The sequence below is a fragment of the Mustelus asterias genome, chromosome 22 (assembly GCF_964213995.1).
Source record: "Mustelus asterias chromosome 22, sMusAst1.hap1.1, whole genome shotgun sequence".
In the NCBI taxonomy this organism is placed as follows: domain Eukaryota; kingdom Metazoa; phylum Chordata; class Chondrichthyes; order Carcharhiniformes; family Triakidae; genus Mustelus; species Mustelus asterias.
In genome coordinates this window covers 72,582,658-72,608,296 of record NC_135822.1, presented here as the reverse complement: position 1 = coordinate 72,608,296, position 25,639 = coordinate 72,582,658, and the positions used below count along the sequence as shown (strand labels likewise).

Below are 25,639 nucleotides of genomic sequence, written 5' to 3'. Positions count from 1 at the left end.
TGGGTCACCGTCTGTGTGGAGTCTGCACATTCTCCCCGTGTCTGTGTGGGTTTCCTCCGGGTGCTCTGGTTTCCTCCCACACTCCAAAGATGTGCTGGTTAGGGTGCATTGGTCATGCTAAATTCTCCTTCAGTGTACCCGAACTGGCGCCACTGAATGTGGCGACTGGGGGATTTTCACAAGAACTTCATTACAGTGTTAATGTAAACCTACTTGTGACTAATAAATAAACTAGATAGCAGAGGATGAGAGGCGGGTGAGGAAGGCAACCGCAGGATGAAAAAAGCAGGATTCAGTAAAACCCAAATTCCGATTCAGTCTGAAAGCACTTGCCCTGCAGGTGGAGTGAATAAAACTGTATCCATGGTCTGTAATTATAGCAGCGGGAAACATTCAGCTTCACTGTGAGACCTCAATATGAAGCAAGAGCATTCCAAGGAATTAATTCTTTACCTCGCCACAAATATTTGCAATGCAAGTTCGGTCTCTTCTCCAGTTCTCCCATTCGTTACAACTCCCCTCCACACTCTTGCCCAGTATATTGGGCCGTTCCGGATGATAAACTCTCTGTTTAGTAAGTTGCTGACATTGCTGTTGGGCCCAGAGAAAGCAGACCCTATCAGGTCTAAATAGCTTCAGGGAGGAGGAGGAGGAGGGAGTGAAGATGGAAATTGGGATACAGCAGCCTGCCACACCCTCACCAAACCGAGCATGAAGGAATGACACCAGAAATTCCTCAGCGCCTCAAGTAGCATCTGTGGAGAGAAAGACATGAATGTTTAAGGTTGGGTGGCACAGTGATTAGCACTGCTGCTTCACAGCGCCAGGGACCCAGGTTCCAATCCGGCCTCGGGTCTCTGTCTGTGTAGAGTCTGCGCGTTCTCCCCGTGTCTGCGTGGGTTTCCTCCGGGTGCTCCGGTTTCCTCCCACAGTCCGAAAGATGTGCGGGTTAGTTTGATTGGCCATGCTAAATTGACTCTAGTGTCAGGGAGACTAGCAGGGTAAATATGTGATGTTCTGGGAATAGGGGAGACTAGCAGGGTAAATATGTGATGTTCTGGGAATAGGGGAGACTAGCAGGGTAAATATGTGATGTTCTGGGAATAGGGGAGACTAGCAGGGTAAATATGTGATGTTCTGGGAATAGGGGAGACTAGCAGGGTAAATATGTGATGTTCTGGGAATAGGGCCTGGGTGGGATTGTGGTCGGTGCAGACTCATTGGGCCGAATGGCCTCCTTCTGTACTGTAGGGATTCTATGAGGTCAGCGACCTTTCAGCCATAGCTTAGAGTTCTGGAGGACTGAGCGGGTTTGGTCTCTATACTTAAGGAAGGATCTACTTGCATTGAAGGAGGTACAGCGAAGGGTCACTGCACTGGTCCCTGGGGTGAGAGAGTTGTCCTATGATGAGAGGCTGAGTAAATGGGGTCTGTACTCTCTGGAGTTTTGAAGAATGAGTGGCAATCTCATTGAAACACACAAGATTATGATGGGGGTTGATAGGGTGGATGCTGAAAGGTTTCCCCTGGTCCGGGGAAGCTCGAGCACAAGGGAGCACAGTTTGAGGATTAGGGAGCCATTCATTTCAGACTGAGATGAGGAAAGATGTCTTCGCTCAAAGGGTTGTGAATCTTGAGTACCGTGTACCCCAGAGGGTTGTGGGTGCTCATCATGGAGTAGCAGAGACAGAATTGTGGTGTGAGGGGAATTGAGGGACAGGGAGAGGTGTTGGCGATGCTATTGAATGGTGGAGCAGGCTCAAGGGACTTTACAGTCTAGCCCTGCCCCACTTTTTAAAATTCTTACGAGGTGCACCAGAATGGTTGCTTCAAATATCAACACATCCCTCGGGCTGCCTTTGAATGTAGACAGGCAGGTTCCTGAGAAATCCCATTGAAGATTCTGGCAGAAGCCTCGTCGAACACTGTCATTGAGCCAAGAACCTCGACAAAGACAAACCGCCAGAGATCCCACCTTCCAAATATGAGTGTATGGCACCCAGCCATCAGTGTGACTGCCGGGATACAACAACCAAAACTTCACACTGTGTAAACAAACAGCAAATAATCCACCGATTTCACACTCTGGAGGAAATCCCCACATTGGATACACCTACACAAAAATACTTCCCTCCTCCCTCCAACATACTCGGTCAGTTTGGAATGGACCACAGAACAAGTCCTGGCTCATTGCAAAATCATTGTCACCTTCTCAAGGGTAATAAGGGATGGGCAATAAATGCTGGCCCGGACAGCTTCGCCCACATCCCGTGAAAGAATAAACTAAAGGTGGGGGTGCATGTATCATCGAAACCCGCCAGTAACCAGCTGGATTTTATCGTCAGTTACACCGTCAGTAAATATTTTTGTCAGACCCGACGACATGGAAAATCTCAGAAAAGAACATTGAACTGTTCGTGGAACAGTTTAGTGAGCCCACTCTGTAAATAATTCACCTCCACTCTTATTCAAAACACAGGAAAGACAGATTTAACGGACGAACTCTCTCAGGAAGTGGTGGTTTGCCCATTTCCAAGCGTGCAGCCTCAGTGGAACTAAGCATTTAGCAGGAATTGTGCGATGGTGCGCCTGCAGGTGCAGGGGCCCTCACCTGGTCTACAAACGCCTGCTTGGAGCTTCCTGTTGGCAGTGGTGCTCCACGGGGTGGGGCTTGGAGAGCAGTGCAGAGGAACACTGCCTTTACAGAGACTGCAACAAGCAGAGAAGTGGCACTCGTCTGCACAGTTGTACCTACACAATTGGCTTCTCTTTTAACCTGATCTGCCACTTCAAAAGCACCATGTTCCCTTTCACAGAATCAGAGATTCCCTTCAATGCAAAAGGAGACCATTCAGCCCATCCACTCTGCACTGACTCTCTCACAGAGTATCTTTCCCAAACCCATCCCCTGCTCTATCCCCGTAACTCCACGCATTTAGCATGGCCAATCCACCTAACCTAACCACATCTTTGGATTGTGGGAGGAAACCGGAGTACCCGGAGGAAACCCACGCAGACGCAGGGAGAACGTGCAAACTCCACACAGACAGTGACCCAAGGCCGGAATTGAACCCGGGTCCCTGGCGCTGTGAGGCAGCAGTGCTAACCACTGCCGCCCCATTGGCCATTTGCTCATTGCTGATGGTGTCTTAATGCTGTCTCAGAGCTTGGGAAAGTTTTATTCCCTGTTCCATATGATAGTGATTCTGAGGAATAGTTCCCATCCCTTGAAATCTGAGCTGTATTCAATTTTCACCTGATTGTCGTGTGATTCCTAGAAGCAATGAAGTTTTGATCTGGATTTCAGAAGCAGTGTGTGATATGGATTGGACAGTTTCTGGCAGGTCCAGAAGCACTGCTGGAATCGAATGATATTACACTGCTCCTTTCCCTCGATTACTTCCCTGAAACACTGGGAACTTGGTGGACTGCTGGAAAAATCACAACAATCATATGGAAAGGGGATTTGAAAGCCCTCTCTGGTCAGTGTTGTAAGAAGTGTCTGGAGTGATAAATACTGTCTGAATTCCATAAGAAGAGATTCTGGGGGCGGGGAGGGGGGCAGGGGGTCCTCCTGAGCTTTGCTCCCCAGGAAAACAAGGACAGAAATGCTCTGACCTGTGAGGCACAACCAAGGCTGCCAGGTGAGGAATGACCACTTGTGTGCAGTCCTTCAGGGTTGCATTGGGTGTGGGGTGGTGGGTTGATGGCGTGGGAAGGGATGGGGGGAGTCGCCGGTAGGGAGGTCGGGGGAGGGGGGGGGTTGGGTTCGGAGAGAAGGGGTGTTACTGGGCTGGTAGTGTGGGGGATCACCAGTGGGTGGGGGTGACCGAGCTGACGATGTGGTGGAGGGCGGGGAGATAGGGGGGGGTGGGGTAGGAGAGGATGGGGGCTACTGGGCTGGCAGTGTGGGGGGTTTATTGGGCTGGCAGTGTGGGGGATTGCCAGCGGGGGTTAGGAGAGGAGGGGGGTTACTGGGCTGGCAGTGTGGGGGGGATTAGGAGAGGAAGGGGGTGACTGGGTTGGCATTGTGGGGTGGGATTCGCAGGCAGGGGCAGAGGGGAGTGCTGTGTAATCTGAAGCCACGCCTCACGGGTATCTAATTTGGACACACTTGTACACACAGAGAATGATAGAAGTTTGGTCCTCACTCTTGCCAATAGAAGATAGATCAGTTGGTCAGTTTTCAATCTGGAATTGATAGATTTTTTGTTAAGCCAACGTCATGAGGACTATGTGGCAAAGGTAAGTATGATGTGGAGATGCCGGCGTTGGACTGGGGTAAACACAGTAAGAATCTAACAACACCAGGTTAAAGTCCAACAGTTTTATTTGGTAGCAAAAGCCAAAAGTTTATTTGGTAGCAAAAGTGGCTTTTGCTACCAAATAAACCTGTTGGACTTTAACCTGGTTTTGTTAGACTTCTTGCAACGGTAAGTACCCGGAGTCCACTCACAGATCAGCAATGATCCTTACTGGATGGTTCAGGAGTTCACTAACCTGCTCTCTCCAAAATGGTTTCTCAGCAAGACCGAGCACCATCAGGAGACATTGGGAAAGGTGTGGCTCTGAGAGGAGTGAGTGTTCTGACTGAAGAAAGCGCAGGCGAGCCAAGAGCAAACGGTGCAGTCAGGCCAGGTACTGAAGCCCTCAGCCTTCTTCAGCCCGGTTTACATCTTCAACCGAGAGCAATAGAGGCGAATAAAGTTCCCCACTGAAAACCGAGCAAATGTCTGGCAGTGTTTGACACAGCAGCAGGTCACGTTTTGGGGGGATTCTTCTATTCATCAGCCTCCGGCTTGTGATGGTGAGCAGAACTACAAGCCAGGGTTTAGAAGAATTTGCCAAGAGCCGGGGGATTTGCTGCAGGGTTTAATGACCTCTCTGTTTGGTTTTGTTTGAGCTGTCTCTAACTTGGCAAACCCGTGCTCACCGCTGAACATCCGATGTCCTGTGACAGTGTTTTCTTTCTGTTACTGTCATTAACACCAGGCTCTGGTCTCCTCTTACTGCAGGAAAAAGCTGAAAAGCACTTCCAAGTACATTTACCAGACCCTCTTCCTCGCTGGAGAAAACAGCGATATCACAATCTGTGCCCTGGGACAGGAGTGGCACCTACATAAAATCTACCTGTGTCAGGTACGAGATTAAAGCTTCACTGTCTGTGTTGTGTGGGACTCTATTATGGGGTTATTATCATAGCATTGTCTGCACCTGTAAAGACTTGATTACCTGATAAGACTCTCATTCCAACCATTATCTTGTAATTGAGTTTGTGTCTATATATGCCCCTTTTGTTAAACCAATCTTAGACAGGTTGCAAAGTTAAGACTTAGACAGGTTGCAAAGTTGGGCCGAGAGGTGGCGGATGGAGTTTAATGCGGAGAAGTGTGAGGTAATTCACTTTGGTAGGAATAACAGATGTGTTGAGTATAGGGCTAACGGGAGGACTTTGAATAGTGTGGAGGAGCAGAGGGATCTAGGTGTATGTGTGCATAGATCCCTGAAAGTTGGGAATCAAGTAGATAAGGTTGTTAAGAAGGCATATGGTGTCTTGGCGTTTATTGGTAGGGGGATTGAATTTAGGAGTCGTAGCGTTATGTTGCAACTGTACACAACTCTGGTGCGGCCGCACTTGGAGTACTGTGTGCAGTTCTGGTCCCCACATTACAGGAAGGATGTGGAGGCTTTGGAGAGGGTGCAGAGGAGGTTTACCAGGATGTTGCCTGGTATGGAGGGGAGATCCTATGAGGAGAGGCTGAGGGATTTGGGATTGTTTTTGCTGGAAAGGCGGCGGCTAAGAGGGGATCTTATTGAAACATATAAGATGATTAGAGGTTTAGATAGGGTGGATAGTGATAGCCTTTTTCCTCTGATGGAGAAATCCAGCACGAGGGGGCATGGCTTTAAATTGAGGGGGGGTAGTTATAGAACCGATGTCAGGGGTAGGTTCTTTACCCAGAGGGTGGTGAGGGATTGGAATGCCCTGCCAGCATCAGTAGTAAATGCGCCTAGTTTGGGGGCGTTTAAGAGATCCGTAGATAGGTTCATGGACGAAAAGAAATTGGTTTAGGTTGGAGGGTCACAGTTTTTTTTTTAACTGGTCGGTGCAACATCGTGGGCCGAAGGGCCTGTTCTGCGCTGTAATGTTCTATGTTCTATGTTTAATCCTGCACTCACCTGATGAAGGGGCAGTGCTCCGAAAGCTCGTGCTACCAAATAAACCTATTGGACTTTAACCTGGTGTTGTGAGACTACTTACTGTGCCCACCCCAGTCCAACGCCAGCAACTCCACATCATCATAATATGGGTTAGAGTCGTAGAGGTTTACAGCATAGAAACAGGCCCTTCAGCCTAACTTATCCATGTCACCCTTTTTTTTAACTACTAAGCTCGTCCCAATTGCCCACGTTTGGCCCATATCCCTCTATACCCATCTTACCCATGTAACCGTCTAAATGCTTTTTAAAAGACAAAATTGTACCCGCCTTTACTACTACCTCTGGCAGCTCGTTCCAGACACTCACCACCCTCTGTGTGAAACAATTGCCCCTCTGGACCCTTTTGTATCTCTCCCCTCTCACCTTAAACCTGTGCCCTCGAGGTTTAGACTCCCCTACCTTTGGGAAAAGATATTGACTATCTAGCTGACCTATGCCCCTCATTATTTTGTCGACCTCTATAAGATCACCTCTAAAGTAAAGTTTATTTATTTGTCACAAGAAAGGCTTACATTAACACTGCAATGAAGTTACTGTGAAACTCCCCTTGTCGCCACACTCCGGCGCCTGTTCAGGTCGTTGCACCTAATCAGCATGTCTTTCAGACTCTGGGAGGAAACCGCAGCACCCGGAGGAAACCCACGCAGACACGGGGAGAACGTGCAGACTCTGCACAGACAGTGACCCAAGCCAGGAATTGAACCCGGGTCCCTGGCGCTGTGAGGCAGCAGTGCTTGCCACCATGCCGCCCTAAGTCTCTGACGCTCCAGAGAAAAAAGTCCCAGCCTATCCGGCCTCTCCTTATAACACAAACCATCAAGTCCCGGTAGCATCCTAGTAAATCTTTATGTTCGTTATGTTCTTTTATGTTCATTGGTGGTTCATTGATGAGATCTTGAGGCGCGTGTGTTTAAACATGAACACCTTGATTGGTAGCTCCAAGTATGGTCTTGCAGGAATTGAGTCGCTCCCACCATGCAGGCTAACCGCTTATAGTGTTCTCTGACCATGTGGCTGCACACATTACACTGTGGGTGGAACCCCATTCCAGTCCCACGTTAACCCCTGCTCTGCTGAGCACCTTCACATTGAATGACACGCAGACACTTGCCATCACCATCCCCATTTGCTTTTCAAAAACTTCCCTCCATTCTAACAGAGCATGCAACACAATTACTTCCCATCATAGTACAACACGGTCTTATGTCTTGACAGTTCTTGCACATCTTGGCCTGTCACTTGTGAAGGAATGGTGGGGAGTACTTTATGTTTGTGGCAGTTAGTGACCAAGTTTCTTCTCTGCTAACAGGATATTGTAATCTGAAGATTGCTTTTCATGCCTTTTCTCTTCATCTGTCAACGGTTTGACCAAATCCTTCATTGCTTTAGTTTGCCCAACAAAACTTCCTTTTCGCCAGTTACTTCCTTAAGTTCTTGTCTTCTAACTGAGAGCTCATCCTTGACAGACAATAACTCTGTCTCCAAAGGCTTTTTTTCAGATCTGTTTGATATTTGAATCTTTTTTTTTCCAACGTTCCAATTCAGCATCTTTTCTCCTACTTTCTGAGAAGATGACACTTTAGGAACATTTAAGCGGTTATTGGATAGGCACATGGAGCACACCAGGATGATAGGGAGTGGGATAGCTTGATCTTGGTTTCAGATAAAGCTCGGCACAACATCGTGGGCCGAAGGGCCTGTCCTGTGCTGTACTGTTCTATGTTCTATGAAGGAAATTTGGAATGTTCATCACCAACTTTTACAGATGCACCATAGAAAGCTTTCTTTCTGGTTGTACCACAGCTTGGTATGGGCTTCTGCTTTGCCCAAGACCGCAAGGAACTACAAAAGGTCGTGAATGAAGCCCAGTCCATCACGCAAACCAGCCTCCCATCCATTGACTCTGTCTACACTTCCCGCTGCCTCGGCAAAGCATCCAGCACAATCAAGGACCCCACGCACCCCGGACATTCTCTCTTCCACCTTCTTCCGTTTCGAAAAAGATACAAAAGTCTGAGGTCACGTACCAACCGACTCAAGAACAACTTCTTCCCTGCTGCCGTCAGACTTTTGAATGGACCTACCTCGCGCTAAGTTGATCTTTCTCTACACCCTAGCTATGACTGTAACACTACATTCTCCTTTCCTTTTCCCCATATGTACTCTATGAACGGTATGCTTTGTATAGTGTGTAAGAAACAATACTTTTCACCGTATACCAATACATGTGACAATAAATCAAATCAACTTGTGCTTTTCTGAGTGTGACCATTCCAGCAATCTTGTTTTGGTACGTAATCTCAGTTTCTTTCTGTGTCTGGATTGCTGAATCTTGCCAATTTCGGTATTTTTACCTCTCCGTTTCTCATTGTCAAGCTTCCTTCTGAAGGCTCTGAACAGTTTCTTCAGATTGCTTGCAGAGTCTTGACCGTTCCAAACTCAACTGTTGCATCTCAGTTTTATAAACACTGCTTCGTTTCTTCTGGAAACTTCTTCTTAAAGCTCTTAATTCTCCTGATTCAATTCTTCACTGGACTTATTATTCTTTTCCAGTTGCTTTCTCCTCCATCGTCTTCATTAATTTCTCCTTCTTCCTCACTTCATTTGGTAATCTTTTGTAAGTTTCTTCTTTTTTCCTCCAAGCTTTCTGTCAGCTAATTCACCTTGTTGTTTTCATGTCTTCTCAAGAGCTTTAATTCTTTTTGTTGATTCCTCTTTATAGAAAGATAGGGGCAGGAGGAGGCCATTCGGCCCTTCGATCCTGCCCCGCCATTCATCACCATCATGGCTGATCGTCCAACTCAATAGCCTAATCCTGCTTTCTCCCCAGAATCTTTGACCCCATTCGCCCCAAGTGCTGTATCCAGCCACCTCTTGAATACATTCAATGTTTTGACATCAACTACTTCCTGTGTTAATGAATTCCACAGGCTCACCACTCTTTGTGTGAAGAAATGTCTCCTTATCTCTGTCCTAAATGGTCTACCCTGAATCCTCAGACTGTGACCTCTGGATTCCCCCACCATCGGGAACATCCTCCTGTATCTACCCTGTCTAGTCCTGTTAGAATTTTATAAGTCTCTGTGAGATCCCCCCCTCATTCATCTGAACTCCAGCGAAAACGATCCCAACCTAGTCAATCTCTCCTCATCTGTTCAATAATTTCTTGTTTCTTTTGAGGTCTTTAATTTCTGCATTTCCTCCGAGGGTAATCTATCATGTCCTTGCTGACCATACACGTTTCACAAACTCAACCTTCATTTCTCCTTCTCTTCACTTCAGCCAAACCCTTTTGTCTTGGCTGTTGGGCAGCTCTGTCTGATCAAGTGTTGACTTGTTTCCATTCTGCATTCCTCTTGTTCTTCTCTTTTTGTTGTCTTTTGGTGCCCCCTCTCTGAGGTGTTTCATTGCCCCCCACTGTGGGGTATTTTGTGGCCCTCTCTCTGGGATCTTCTGTTGTCTCCTTTATGAAGTCCTTGTTGCCTCCTATTTGGTGTCTCCCTTTTGAGGTTCTCATTGCTTCATGTTTGAGGTTTTATCAGGGCCTTTTTTGCGAGTTGCCCTCTCTGAGATCTTCTCTCATTTTCCTGTCCATTGCCATTTATTTATTCTTGTGGTTGCCACTTTAAGCGTGTAATCCCTTCAGGGTATTGTCGCTTTAAGCACGTATCATCACAGTCATTCCCAGGGAAAGATCTAACACTGACATGCACATGTCGAGTTGAACAGAAAGACAGGAGCTGGACAAGAGTGATGATAGCCTGTTTCCCCTGGCTAAAACGTTTACAGATAAACATCCAAACTCCAGGATCAATGCTCAACTATCCTCTTTCGTCTCAAGGCAGCATGCTAGATTATTCGAGGGTCACCAAACTGTGGCTTTCCCCGGGGCAAAGCTCCGGGGAGGGGGCTCGAGGGCAGGGGGAGGAGGCTCTGGGGCAGGGCGAGGAGCAGGAGGCTTGGAGGCAGAGCGAGAGGGTAGGGCAAGGAGGGGGCTCCGGGCAGGGCTCGGGGGGCAGGGCTCGGAGCAGGAGGCTCAGAGGCAGGGCGAGGGGACAGGCCGAGAGGAGGCTCGGAGGCAGCGTGAGGAGGAGGCTTGAGGGTAGGGTGGAGGGGGCAGGGTGAAGAGGAGGCTCCGGGCAGGGTGAGGGGGCAGGGCAAGGAGGGGGCTCGGGGGGGGGGGCAGGGCGAGGAGAGGGCTCGGGGGGTGGGGGGGCAGGGCGAGGAGAGGGCTCGGGGGGCAGGGCGAGGAGGAGGGGGAGGCACCGGGGCAGGACGAGGGGGCTCAGGGGAGCAGGGCCAGGGGGCTCGGGAGGCAGGGTGAGGGGGAGGTCCCAAACCTACCTCAAGAGGAATGGAATCCTGTGCTGTTATTCTGGGTCTCACACACTGAGCTTCCTTCCACCTCCCCAGTATATTAGTAAAGAATGAGATGAGGCAAAGTATCTTCAATTCTTTGGAATTCTCTACAGCAGAGAGGCCTGGCTGCTGAATCCATGAGTATAATAAGACAGAGATCCAGAGGTTCTTGAGCACAGAGAAAGAGTGGGAAGTTGGGGTTGAGATGGAAGATCAGTTCTGATCTAGTTGAATACCGGAACAAGCTTGAGGGGCTGAATGGCCTCCTGTTCCTCGTTCTGGAGTAAGTTGAAGTGTATAAGGTATTGAGCTGGAGTCGGTGCAATGACAAAGCCGCCTGTTTGAGCTGAATAAGAGCTGTTAAGGTGAAAGAGCTGGAAATGTGTCTGAAGCTGTGTGCCACTTTCTGCTCATGTATATTATCTATAATTGAGTGAGCGTCGGTTTGGAGCGAGCTGATGACTATCACTCTTAGCAAATTCATCCCTGGGTGATAGTAAGTGCTCTTTCAATCTCGGGTCCATTTCTCAAACATAAATGAGAAATGTGGCACTTAGCTCTGTCATTGCTAATAGCACCAACTGGCGTGAGGGAACAGCAACAGGAGGGCAGTTAGAGAGAGAGAGAGCAAGAAGAGGAAGAACAGAACAGGCAAGAGGGACAGCAGCGACAGAGAGAGGAGGAGGGAGACAGTACGAAGAAGAAAACAGAGGAGGGAGAGAGTGTCCAGATCACCAACAACCTGTCCTGGTCCCCCCCATGCCAACACTATAGTTAAGAAAGCCCACCAATGCCTCTACTTTCCCAGAAGACTAAGGAAATTTGGCATGTCAGCTACGACTCTCACCAACTTTTACAGATGCACCATAGAAAGCATTCTTTCTGGTTGTATCACAGCTTGGTATGGGCTCCTGCTCTGCCCAAGACTGCAAGGAGCTACAAAAGGTCATGAATGTAGCCCAATCCATCACGCAAACCAGCCTCCCATCCACTGACTCTGTCTACACTTCCAACTGCCTCGGAAAAGCAGCCAGCATAATTAAGGACCCCACGCACATTCTCTTCCACCTTCTTCTGTCGGGAAAAAGATACAAAAGTCTGAGGTCACGTACCAACCGACTCAAAAACAGCTTCTTCCCTGCTGCTGTCAGACTTTTGAATGGACCTACCTCACATTAAGTTGATCTTTCTCTACACCCAAGCTATGACTGTAACATGACATTCTGCACTCCTTTCCTTCTCTATGAGCGGTATGCTTTGTCTGTACAACACGCAAGAAACAATACTTTTCACTGTATACTAATACATGTGACAATAAATCAAAAATAAAAAAGAGAAAGGGAACAGCAGTGAGAGAGAGGGGAGAGGCAGCAATCGACAGAACATTGAAGGACATCACCAACGTTTAAACAGAGAGCGTGGTGAGAAAGACAGAGTGACAGAGAGGCACTAATGAGAGAAGTAAGAGAACACAGCGAAATAATAAAGCAGCACCAACTTGCACAGACACAGAAAATGCTGGAACTGAAGGGTAATCTAGACTCGCAACGTTGGCTCTATTCTCTCTCCACAGATGCTGCCAGACCTGCTGAGATTTTCCAGCATTTTCTGTTTTTGTTTCTGATTCCAGAATCCGCAGTAGTTTGCTTTTATTATAATGACTGTCACAGTATTGATGTAAGAGTCTCACAGAAGTAACTAAAAACGACAGGACCTGCCAGAGCACTTCTCATCCAGGCATGTGCAAGAGGGCCTGGGTGCTGGCCATTTATTCTTGGTTCACCTGATTAAAGTCGATAAAGTGATGAGAGGCAGAGATAGGGTTGAATCTTTTTCCCCAGAGTTGGAATGCCTAACACTAAGGGGCACGCACTGAAGGTGAGAGGCGGAAAGTTCAAAGTGGCACATTGGTTAGCACTGCTGCCTCACAGCGCCAGGGACCCGGGTTCGATTCGGCCTTGGGTCACTGCCTCTGTGGAGTCTGCACGTTCTTCCTGTGTCTGTGTGGGTTTCCTCCGGGTGCTCCAGTTTCCCCCCACACTCCAAAGATGTGTGGGTTAGGTGCATTGGCCATGATAAATTGCCCCTTAGTCTCAGGGGGATTAGCAGGTCAAATATGAGGTTACGTGGGTAGGGCCTGGATGGGATTGTGGTCGGTGCAGGCTTGATGGGCTGAATGGCCTCTTTCTGCACTGTAGAGATTCTATGATTCATTCCATGAGATGTGAGGGGCATGTTTTTTACACAGAGTGGTAGGTGGCTGGAACGCGCTGCCAGGGGTGGTGGTGCAGGCAGATACAATAGGGGCATTTAAGGGGCATCTTGATAAGCATACGAATATGCAAGCAATAGAGGAATATGGACTCTGGGCAGGCAGAAAGGATTAGTTTAATTTGGTGTCCTGTTCGGTATAACATCGTGGGGCTGAAGAGCCTGTTCCTCATAGAATCCCGACAGTGCAGAAGGAGGCCATTCGGCCCATCGAGCCTGCACCAACAACAACCCCACCCAGGCCCCATCCCCGTAACCTTGTGTGTTTATCCTGCACGTCCCCCTACACTAAGGGGCAATTTATCATAGCCAATCCACCTACCATGGCCAATCCACCTACCATGGCCAATCCACAGCATGCTTGCCTTCATCAGCCGGGACATTGAGTTTAAAAATTGGCAGCTCATGTTGCAGCTTTACAGAACCTTAGTTAGGTCGTACTTGGAATATTGTGTTCAATTATAGTGGTCGCCACACTACCAGAAGGATGTGGAGGCTTTGGAGAGGGTACAGAAAAGATTTACCAGGATGTTGCCTGGTATGGAGGGCATGAGCTATGAGGAGAGGTTGGAGAAACTTGATTTATTCTGACTAGAACGACGGAGATTGAGGGGTGATCTGATAGAAGTCTACAAGATTATGAGGGGCATGGACAGAGTGGATAGTTAGAAGCTTTTTCCCAGGGTGGAAGAGTCAATTACTAGGGGGCACAGGTTTAAGGTGCGAGGGGCAAGGTTTAAAGGAGATGTACGAGGCAGATTTTTTACACAGAGGTTAGTGGGTGCCTGGAACTCGCTGCCGGGGGAGGTAGTGGAAGCAGATACGGTAGTGACTTTTAAGGGGGGTCTTGACAAATACATGAATAGGATGGCAATAGAGGGATATGGTCCCCGGAAGGGTAGGGGGCTTTAGTTCAGTCGGGCAGCATGGTCGGTGCAGGCTTGGAGGGCCGAAGGACCTGTTCCTGTGCTGTAATTTTCTTTGTTCTTTGTACCCCGCACACTGTCCTGTGCTGTACTGTTCTATATTTGCTTTCAGAAACTTGACATGAAGGAAAATATTATCACTAACTTCGTATTCCCAACACATACCAGGTTAAAGCACCTGAATTTCAGCTTGAGTTCATGTCACTAGCTCCCTTCCCGATTATCAATTTAATAATTGCCTGAAGGACAATTATGGAGCATTTGAGAATTTAACTCCATTCAAATACACGTCTTTAGCTTTCAAATTTTAAAAAACAAGTTCGAAGAGTTACAATCCACGTGGAGACGGATAACATTTTTATAAAGAAATGCAGACTTCCAGTGACTGACTGGAAAGATCAGGTGACAAGTTTGAAGACTTTTACAGCAGCAAACAAACTAAAAGCAATTCTGACCAAACATTTAAAACCACTGAAGGTTTTCCTTCACTGTTATACTCTGATTTGATGTGGAGATGCCGGCGTTGGACTGGGGTAAGGAGTCTCACAACACCAGGTTAAAGTCCAACTGGTTTATTGGTTAGCACGAGCTTTCGAAGTGCTGCCCCTTCATCAGGTGAGTGTGACATGAACCCAAAATCCTGGTTGAGGCCGTCCTCGTGTGTGGAACTTGGCAATCAGTTTCTGCTCAGGGTTCATGTCACACTATCTGTAACCCCCACGACTTGCCTGGGATTGCAAAATCTCACTAACTATCCTGGCTGGAGACAATACACATCTCTTTAACCTGTGCTTAACTCTCTCTCCACTCACATTGTCTGTACCTTTAAGACTTGATTACCTGTAAAGACTCGCATTCCAACCATTATCTTGTAAATTGAGTTTGTGTCTATGTATGCCCTGTCTGTGAACACAACTCCTCACTCACCTGAAGAAGGGGCAACAGTCCGAAAGCTCGTGCTACCAAATAAACCTGTTGGACTTTCATCTGGTGTTGTGAGACTTCTTGCTGTGCATACTCTGCCCTGCCCCTGAATGAGACTCTTCATTCTTCAGGAACCATTTCAAAGCTGTTTTCAGCTGTTTTTTTTAGGGGCGGCACGGTGGTTAGCACTGCTGCCTCACAGCGTCAGGGGCTCTTGTTCGATTCCCGGCTTGGGTCACTGTCTGTGTGGAGTCTGCACATTCTCCCTGTGTCTGCGTAGGTTTCCTCCGGGTGCTCCGGTTTCCTCCCACAGTCTGAAAGACATGCTGGTTAGGTGCATTGGCCATGCTAAATTCTCCCTCAGTGTACCCGAACAGGCGCCCGACTGTGGCGACTCGGGGATGTTCACAATAACTTCATGGCAGTGTTAACGTAAGCCTACTTGTGACACTACTAAATAAACTTTCCTTTGCCACGTAGATAACTTCTACTCTTAGAACTGACTTTCGTGGTGTGGGACTAATCCCTCCCTCGCTATAGTGAGGCGAATCTTCCAGCTTTGTTTAAACCCTCACAATTTGAATACAAGCTCCCACCTGCATCCTGTGAACAACAGAGACTTGCTGCCTCTGTTTCTCTGCTCTCTCTCTTGGATTCTTGCAGATTGACCCTGACGGTGAGGTTCAGTGGTATCTTAGGAAAACCTGTTCCTTCATCCTATAATGGCTTCCAATGGACCCATCCCCTCTCGAAACCCAAGTCAGTGACAACATGAATCGTAGGGGCCTTATATCCTGGTAGAAATGCTTATTAGCTATGCTCCAGACTGCCAACTATATTCTATTTTGGAATTAACTTGACAAAATTGAACCAATTATAAAACCTCGCCTTCCGAACATGTCTTTCCCCAACGAGCAAAACCATCAACAGCAGAATTTTCACTCCAGGGAGGCCAGGAGACCTGCTTCCAGATAGCCAGCAGAATCTATAACACGAGAGAGAGAGAGAAAACCTGTCTGCCACTTCACAACCAGGTCAGCTTTTGACTAAACCAAAACTGCAAATGAATCCTTGTATTCTTCTGGGGAGGAACCACCTGACTTTGACTTGTCAATCAATCTTCCCCCTCACAATACAGGGTCATAAAAAAAATTCCAGAAAGTACCTGAAGCCCCAGAGTAAAAATAAACAAAATCCCATTTAAACCATTGAAGCAGCAATAAAAGAACATAAGAACTAGGAGCAGGAGTAGACCCTCTGGCCCCTCGAATATGCTCCGTCATTCAATAAGATCATGGCTGATCTTTTTGTGGATTCAGCTCCACTTACCCACCCACTCACCATAACTAAAGACTTCTAAGCGGACAGCCCGGCAACAATGAAACCAAAAGACCTGCTTACAAACTGCAGAGAACATGATTTAAAAAAAACACTTCTTAAAGGTACACTAGCGTCACAGTAGAGTAAGTCTGAAGGGAAAAGTTATTTAATTCCCCGGTACAAGCACCATTCAGTTGATGAAATGCAAGGCAGGAGATTAGTGGAGAATTCCAAAAAGCCATCTTGATGACTATTTACAGTTCTTCCTTCAGTGCAAGGCTGAAGTTAGGCCACATCTGGGGGACTGTGTATGGTTGGGGCCTCTTTACTGGAGAAGGGTATTCGCATTGCTGTGTCATATTCAACCCAAGATTGGCTTCCGACCCCATGCCTACTCCATCACTCACATCTGCCTCAGCGTATATCCAATCACATCTGGAGTACTAGGTCCATAGAAACCAAAACTGGATGGCACGGTGGCACAGTGGTTAGCACTGCTGCCTCACAGCGCCAGGGACCCAGGTTCGATTCCCGACTTGGGTCACTGGCTGTGTGGAGTTTCTACATTCTCCCTGTGTCTGCGTGAGTTTCCTCCGGGTGCTCCGGTTTCCTCCCACACTCCAAAGATGTGTGGGTTAGGTGCATTGGCCGTGCTAAATTGCCCCTTAGCGTCCCAGGATGCATCCATTAGAGGGATTAGTGAGGTAAATATGTGGGTTACGGGGATAGGGCCTAGGTGGGATTGTTGGAGGCTATTCGGCCCATTTGGGTCTGCACCGACAACAATCCCACCTAGGCCCTATCCCCGTAACCCCACATATTTACCTCACTAATCCCTCTAATGTATGCATCCCGGGACGCTAAGGGGCAATTTAGCACGGCCAATGCACCTAACCCACACATCTTTGGAGTGTGGGAGGAAACCGGAGCACCCGGAGGAAACCCACGCAGACACAGGGAGAATGTAGAAACTCCACACAGCCAGTGACCCAAGTCGGGAATCGAACCCGGGTCCCTGGCGCTGTGAGGCAGCAGTGCTAACCACTGTGCCACCGTGCCATCCAGTTTTGGTCTTCTCATTTAATTGCAGTGGAAGCAATTCAGAGAAGGTTCACACGACTGATTCCTGGGTTGGAGGGGCTAGCTTATGAGGAAAGGTTGGACAGAAGATGATCTTATTGGTACAGACAAGATGCTGAGGTAACTTGACAGGGTGTTTTCCCTTGGGGAGTCTACGAGGACTCCCATTTCGGACAGAGATGAGGAGAATTCTTCTGTCTCCAAGGCTCACTGGAATTCCCTTCCACAGGGGGCAGTGGAGGCAAGTTCATTGTGTTTATTCAAGGCTGACTTGGACAGGTTTGATCAACAAAAGAGCCAGGGCTGATGAGGGCTTAGGCAGGAAAATGGAGGTGAGGTTGGGAGTCAGAGCAGCCGGGGTCTGACTGAATGGAGGAGAAGGCCCCAGTGGCTGCTAACTTCAGCTGCTACTAATGACACTAAGATGGGTGGCAGAGCAAAGTGTGCAGAGGACGCTGAAAGTCTGCAAAGGGATATAGATAGTCTTAAGTGAGTGGGCGAGTGTCTGGCAGATGGAGTACAATGTTGGTAAATGTGAGGTCATCCATTTCGGTAGGAATAACAGCAAAATGGACTATTATTTAAATGGTAAAAGATTGCAGCATGCTGCTGTGCAGAGGGACCTGGGTGTCCCTGTGCAGGAATCTCAAGGAGTTAGTTTGCAGGTGCAGCAGGTAATTAAGACGACAAATGGAATTTTGTCCTTCATTGCGAGAGGGATGGAGTTTAAAAACAGCGAGGTTATGTTGCAGCTGTACAAGGTGCTGGTGAGGCCATACCTGGAATACTGTGTACAGTTTTGGTCTCCTTACTTGGGAAAGGATATACTGGCACTGGAGGGGGTGCAGAAGAGATTCACTAGGTTGATTCCAGAGCTGAGAGGGTTGACTTATGAGGAAAGACTGAGTAGACTGGGGCTATACTCATTGGAATTCAGAAGAATGAGGGGTGATCTTATAGAAACATAAGATTATGAAGGGAATAGATAAGATAGAAGCAGGGAAGTTGTTTCCACTGGCAGGTGAAGCTAGAACTAGGGGGCATGGCCTCAAAATAAGGGGGAGCAGATTTAGGACTGAGTTGAGGAGGAACTTCTCCACACAAAGGGTTGTGAATGTGTGGAATTCCCTGCCCAGTGAAGCAGTTGAGGCTACCTCATTGAATGTTTTTAAGGCAAGGATAGATACATTTTTGAACAGTAAAGGAATTAAGGGTTATGGTGAGCGGGTGGGTAAGTGGAGCTGAGTCCATGAAAAGATCAGCCATGTTCTTATTGAATGGCTGTGCAGGCTCGAGGGGCCAGATGGCCTACTCCTGCTCCTAGTTCTTATATTCTAATACTGATGGTCTCCACCCAAAGTCACAGAGGCTTCATTCCAAATAGCTGTTCGTCCCTCCTTTGTGTTGAGGTGATTCGTCCTTATAAGCCGATCAGATAAATTGCCGCAAATGATGGCAGCAAGGTCACATCGCCTGCCACTGCCTCACCCAGCAGGTCAGAGAATCACGGGACACCGCAGAAGGAGGTGATTCAGCCCATTGAGTCTGCACCCACTCTTCGAAACAACATCTTACCCAGGCCGACTCCCCCCACCCTATCCCATAATCCCATGCATTTCCCATGGCGAATCCACACATCCTTGGAAACTACGGGGCAATTTGGCATGACCAATCCACTGAACCTCGGAACCAGAGCACCCAGAGGAATCCGACGGGGAGAACGTGCAGACTCCAAACACACAGTCACCCATGGCTGAAACTGAACCCGGGTCCCTGACGCTGTGAGGCAGCAGTGCCAACCACTGTGCCACCCTGATGAGTCCAACTTTTCCCCTCCCAATTTACAGCCATTCAGGTGGTAATCTGCCTCCTTGTATTTGTGAGGTTATTCATTTTGGAAGCAATAACAAGGCGGCAGATTACTATCTGAATGGCTGTAAATTGGGAGAGAGGAGTGTGCAGCGGGACCTGGGTGTCCTTGTGCACCAGTCACTGAAGGTAAGCATGTAGGTGCAGCAGGCGGTAAAGAAGGCAAATGGTATGTTGGCCTTCATTGCGAGAGGTTTCGAGTACAGGAGCAGGGATGTGTTGGTGCAATTATACAGGGCCTTGGTAAGGCCACACCTAGGGTATTGTGTGCAGTTTTGGTCTCCTTTTCTGAGGAAGGATGTTCTTGCTTTCGAGGGACTGCAGCAAAGGTTTACCAGGCTGATTCCGGGGATGGAGGGACTGATGTATGAGGAGAGATTGACCAGGTTAGGATTGTTTTCACTGGAGTTCAGATGAATGAGGGGGGAATCTCATAGAGACTTATAAAATTCTAACAGAACTGGATAGGGGAGATGCAGGGAGGATATTCCTGATGGTGGGGGAGTCCAGAACCAGGGGTCACGGTCTGAGGATTCAGGGTAGACCATTTAGGATGGAGATGAGGAGACATTTCTTCATCCAAAGAGTGGTGAGCCTGTGGAATTCATTACCACAGGAAGTAGTTGATGCTAAAACATTGAATGTATTCAAGAGGCGGCTGGATATGGCACTTTGGGGCGAATGGGATCAAAGGTTATGGGGAGAAAGCAGGATTAGGCTATTGAGTTGGATGATCAGCCATGATCGTGATGAATGGCGGAGCAGGCTCGAAGGGCCGAATGGCCTCCTCCTGCTCCTATCTTCTATGTTTCAATTGAACTCTCCTCTGAATCTTTCTAACTAACTGTATACACGATCAGCCTGGTCAGATCTACCAGTGAATCACCCTGCCATTGACCTGCCAGCTGGTATTCCGAGTCTGCCTGTCGATTCGGAAGGTTCTTCTTGGGGTGGGCAGGGAGAAACATTGGCTTGTAAATTCATGTGAAGTTAAAGTTTCAGTGGAGGGGGAAAGCCTGAAGAAAGTGAATCGGGATCAGTATCTGTTACTATTTTAAGAATTGATGTGGGATTTGACAGAATTAGATTTCTAATTATAAGGGACCGGAGGACTGAGCATTCTCAGAAAGAAGGGAGCAGTTAAATGGAAACTATCTGTGTGAAGGGGATAATTACTGGCAGCCTGCTGTATAATTTTACACACCAGATTAATTCCCGGGTAAGAGAGCTGAGTATTTTTGAAAGTGAAAGGGTGGGCCTTTCAGCGTGCTGTGTGTGTGTGTGTCTCCAAAGATGTACAGACCCATTCGCTGTTTCCTTGCCTTTCAATCTCCTTGCCTGTTGTGTAGGAATCTGTCGTCTGGGCAAAGTCCTCTTGTAAATCTTGGTCCCTGGATCCTGTGATTCTCCCCGCATTAACCTGGCATGTTAAGGGAAGCCAGCGAGGGCAGTCAGATAGAACGCAGATGGGCTGCCCCTCGATCAGATTCCTCTCCTTTCTGTCGACTCCTTTGGTGGTCCGATTGTTTGATTTGACTAACGAATCTTTACTAATCAGATCTGACTCTGTCAACCTGCCTTTGTCAGCCGATTGGCAGCAGTAATGGGAGTCCTGTGACTATCAGTAAATCATCTCGGGTGTTACGCAGCTGAGTGCAGGAGGAGAAATTGATTGACAGTCTGCGATGTCCCCTGAGCATAGTCTTCAGAGAGAATTGAATATTCGTTGATTGTGTGACAGGCAACCAGTGCAAAATCTCATACTTTACACTGTGGGAAAAGACTGATCCCATACCACCCCCTGTGCAACCCTCACCCCCCGATACCCACATTGAATTCTCCCTGCTCACCCCCCCCGCCCCCCCCGATTCTCAAATGAATCCCATCCCTCCCTGACAAATTCTTCCTGCTCCCCCGATTCCCAAGTGAATCCCCCCCGCCCCCCCCGATTCCTTGACAAATTCTCCCTGCTCCCCCCAATTCCCAGGTGAATCCCACCACCTGCTCCCCTGATTCCCACATTGAATTCTCCCTGCTCCCCCCAATTCCCAGGTGAATCCCACCACCTGCTCCCCTGATTCCCACATTGAATTCTCCCTGCTCACCCCTAACCCCCCCCCTCCCCCACCGATTCCCAGATGAATCCCCTCCCGATGAATTCTCCCTGCTCCCCCGATTCCCAGGTGAATCCCATCTCCCGCCCCGTTGCGAATGGAAAAGTCTCAAAGGGACAAAGTTTGTCCACCCCTGACCATGTTGCGCCCTGCAGAAATGCTCAATAAACAGCTCACGGATTCCCACACCTACCTCCACTCCACCTCCTCACACCCTAATTCCTGGAAGGACTCTATTCCATTCATCTCCCTCACTTCTGCTCAGTCCACGTAACCTTCCACACTGCTGTTTCCTCAGCTGAAGATTCTCCTCAGCCCATGGATATAAAGTGGAACAGGATCTTTGCGTGGTTCCTGCAGAGAGGCGATGGGTGTCCATTCTCTCATTTCCACTTAATCTGCTCTGGCCCCTTTCCCGCCCTCCCCAGGATTTCCCCTTCTCCTCACTCCACTCTACTCCACTCCAGAACAGATTATCAGCCGCAGTTTCCACTACCAAATGCATCTCCACGTCTGCCCTCCCCAGACACAGGGACTGTTCCCTCCCCAGTTCCCTCGTGTCCCTCACCCCAGCCAGCCCCAACATTCCCTCCCTGTTCCAGACCTTTCCTTTCCCGCCCTTCCCTCCCTCCCTTTCCTGGCTCTGCGGTGGTTTAAAACACCGCAGCGTCTCTGACTTTTCCCAGTTGCAATCTTCGACCTGAGTCATTAACTCTGTTTCTCTCTCCGCACGCGCTGCCTGACCTGCTGCGTATTCGCAGCATTTTCTGTTTCGATTTCGGTGGCACTCTGATTGATTGAATTTTAATTGCTGGAGGTCAGCACGGAACAGAAAAAGTTACTCTCTCTGCTTGTTTTGTGTTTTACAGTCTGGTTACTTCTCCAGCATGTTCAGTGGGTCATGGAAGGAATCAAATATGAGCCACATTGAACTGGAGATCCCAGATCAGAACATCGACACTGAGGGTATGTTTTCATTGGCATTCTCGTTGTAAGACTGAACTTAACACTTGCCAGGTTATCTGAGCATGCTGTAAGAGTTTAGAATGTGTATGTGTGTGTGAGTGTGTGGGCCAGCACTGTAACCATGGGGCAGCACTGCAGAGAGCAGGGAACGCATTGTAGTAATGATCGGATAGCCTGCTTTACTGATGTTGGTTGAGGGATAATTATTGACCGGGGCACAGGGGAGAACTCCCGTAATTATCGTCAAAGAAACGCCACAGGATCTTTCCCGGCTTGGGTCACTGTCATAAGAACTAGGAGCAGGCCATCTGGCCCCTCGAGCCTGCTCCGCCATTCAATAAGAACATGGCTGATCTTTTCGTGGACTCAGCTCCACTTACCCGCCCGCTCACCCTTAATTCATTTACTGTTCAAAAATGTATCTATCCTTGCCTTAAAAACATTCAATGAGGTAGCCTCAACTGCTTCACTGGGCAGGGAATTCCACAGATTCACAACCCTTTGTGTGAAGAAGTTCCTCCTCAACTCAGTCCTAAATCTGTTTCCCCTTATTTTGAGGCCATGCCCCCTAGTTCTAGTTTCACCCGCCAGTGGAAACAACCTCCCTGCTTCTATCTTATCTATTCCCTCCGTAACCTTATATGTTTCTATAAGATCTCCCCTCATTCTTCTGAATTCCAATGAGAATAGCCCCAATCTACTCGGTCTCTCCTCATAAGCCAACCCTCTCAACTCCGGAATCAACCGAGTGAATCTCCTCTGCACCCCCTCCAGTGCCAGTATATCCTTTCTCGAGTAAGGTTGAGGGATAAATATCGGCCGGGACACAGGGGAGAACTCCCGTAATTATCATCAAAAAAACGCCACAGGATCTTTCGCAGCTTGGGTGACTGTCTGTGAGGAGTCTACACGTTCTCCCCGTGTCTGCGTGGGTTTCCTCCGGGTGCTCCGGTTTCCTCCCACACTCCGAAAGATGTGCCAGTTAGGGTGCATTGGCCATGCTAAATTCTCCCTCAGTGTTAGCCGAACAGGCGCAGGAGTGTGGCGACTGGGGGATTTTCACAGTAACTTCATTGCAGTGTTAATGTAAGCCTACTTATGACAATAATAAATAAACTTCATTGAGGGGGCAGGCAGAACCTGGGTTTAAAGTCTTGTTGTGAAAGTGGCACCGCTGACAGTGTAGCACCCTGCCCGTCCTGCTGTGAACAATTCAGTTGAGAGTCTTGCCTGCTAACCACTGGCCGCAGCCTGAACCTCCGGCCTCCTGATTCCGAGGCCCAAGTGTGACCCGCGGTACGCGGTGAGGCGAAGTCGGCACTTTCTCACGCTGTATTTCTGGGTGCTGGCGCTCCGAGGCAGTGATGATGTGGAGATGCCAGCGTTGGACTGGGGTGGGCACAGTAAGAAGTCTCACAACACCAGGTTAAAGTCCAACAGGTTTGTTTGGTAGCATGAACTTTCGGAGTGTGCCTGATGAATGAACGAGGCACTGTGAGTAATTGAAGGGGGGTTTGTGGCCGGCTGTGGAAGCTGCAGATATTGCCAGGCTGAAAGAATCTGAGTGTAAATGATACTTATTGCCGTTCCCCCCGCCTCGACATTGCAATGAAACATTAGGAGAAGGACGTTCCCAGGAGCCTGCTGATGGTGTAGGGTGTACAAATACACAAGGAACACAGGCAGTGCAGACATTTGAATGGAACTATTTATGGAGCCACTTGCTCCCATCTCAGTGTGATGAAACCTGTGCTGATGGTTCATGAAAGGAATAAAACCTTCACTTTGTGTCGCCGCTTCAGAGACTATCTTTCAAAATTGCATTTTTAAAAAAGTTTATCTGTTAGTGTCACAAGTAGGCTTACATTAACACTGCAATGAAGTTACAGATGAAGGCATGTAAAATCGCCGGCTCCAACGCACCCCTCCCTGATGAGCTCAATGCATTCTACACCCGTTTTGAGCAAGAGGTCAGTGAGAGCATGCCCTCCACCCTGGAAGCCCTGGATGAACCTGTATCTGGGGTCACCATTGCAGATGTCAGAGCAGATTTCTTGAAGGTCAATCCATGGAAAGTGACTGGCCCGGATGGGGTACCCGGATGTGCACTCAGATCCTGCGCGGATCAACTGGCGGGGATACTCGCAGACCTCTTCAGCCTCTCTTTACAACAATCTGAGGTCCCTATCTGCTTCACGAAAACGACCGCCATCCCGGTACCTAAGAAAAGCCAGGCAGCGTGCCTTAATGACTCTTGGCCGGTGGCTCTGACATCTATCATTATGAAATGCTTCGAAAGGCTAGTCATGGCACAAATCAATTCCAGCCTCCCGGACTACCTGGATCCACTACAGTTTGCCTTCCGCCTCAACAAGTTCACAGCAGATGCCATTTCCCTGGCCCTGCTCAACCCTGGAACACCGAGATAATAAGGACACTTATGTCAGACTCCTATTTATTGACTACAGCTCAGCCTTCAACACTATTATTCCCACGGAACTCATCTCCAAACTCCGTGGCCTGGGCCTCGGCACCTCCCTCTGTGACTGGATCCTGAACTTCCTAACTCACAGACCACAATCAGTAAGGATAGGCAACAACAACACCTCCACGATCATCCTCAACACCGGTGCCCCACAAGGCTGTGTTCTCAGCCCCCTACTATACTCCTTATACACCTATGACTGTGCGGCCAAATTCCCCTCCAATTCGATTTTCAAGTTTGCTGATGATACCACCGTAGTGGGTCGGATCTCAAACAATGACGAGACAGAGTACAGGAATGAGATAGAGAATCTGGTGAACTGGTGGGGCAACAATAATCTCTCCCTCAATGTCAACAAAACGAAGGAGATTGTCATTGACTTCAGGAAGCATAAAGGAGAACATGCCCCTGTCTACATCAATGGGGACGAAGTAGAAAGGGTCGAGAGCTTCATGTTTTCAGGTGCCCAGATCACCAATAACCTTTCCTGGTCCCCCCATGCTGACACTATAGTTAAGAAAGCCCACCAACGCCTCTACTTTCTCAGAAGACTAAGGTAATTCCGGATGTCCCCTGCGACTTTAACCAACTTCTGCAGATGCATAGAAAGCATTCTTTCTGGTTGCATCACAGCTTGGTATGACTCCTGCTCTGTCCAAGACCGCAAGGAACTACAAAAGGTCGTAAATGTAGCCCAATCCATCACGCAAACTAGCCTCCCATCCATTGTCTACACTTCCTGCTGCCTCGGCAAAGCAGCCAGCATAATTAAGGATCCTATGCACCCCGGACATTCTCTCTTCCACCTTCTTCCTTTGGGAAAAAGCTACAAAAATCTGAGGTCACGTACCAACCGACTCAAGAACAGCTTCTTCCCTGCTGCTGTCAGACTTTTGAATGGACCTACCTTGCATTGAGTTGATCTTTCTCTACATCCTAGATATGACTGTAACACTACATTCTGCACACTCTCGTTTCCTTCTCTATGAACGGTATGCTTTGTCTTATAGTGTGCAAGAAGCAATACTTTTCATTGCAAGTTAATACATGTGATAATAATAAATCAGATCAAATCAAATCAAATGTTACTGTGAAAATCCCCG

The 25,639-nt window shown here is 48.3% G+C and overlaps 1 protein-coding gene across 5 annotated transcripts in view; it reads left to right on the top strand.

The window, feature by feature from the left end:
• The window catches only part of gmcl1 (germ cell-less, spermatogenesis associated), a 94,424-nt gene that overhangs the window by 6,674 nt on the left and 62,111 nt on the right, over positions 1–25,639 (top strand). For all 5 annotated transcript variants that reach the window (XM_078239670.1, XM_078239669.1, XM_078239673.1 and 2 more), the window contains exons 2-3: positions 5,016–5,139; positions 21,955–22,051. In XM_078239670.1, the coding sequence (XP_078095796.1) occupies positions 5,016–5,139; positions 21,955–22,051 (221 nt within the window). The remainder of the gene's footprint in view (positions 1–5,015; positions 5,140–21,954; positions 22,052–25,639) is intronic.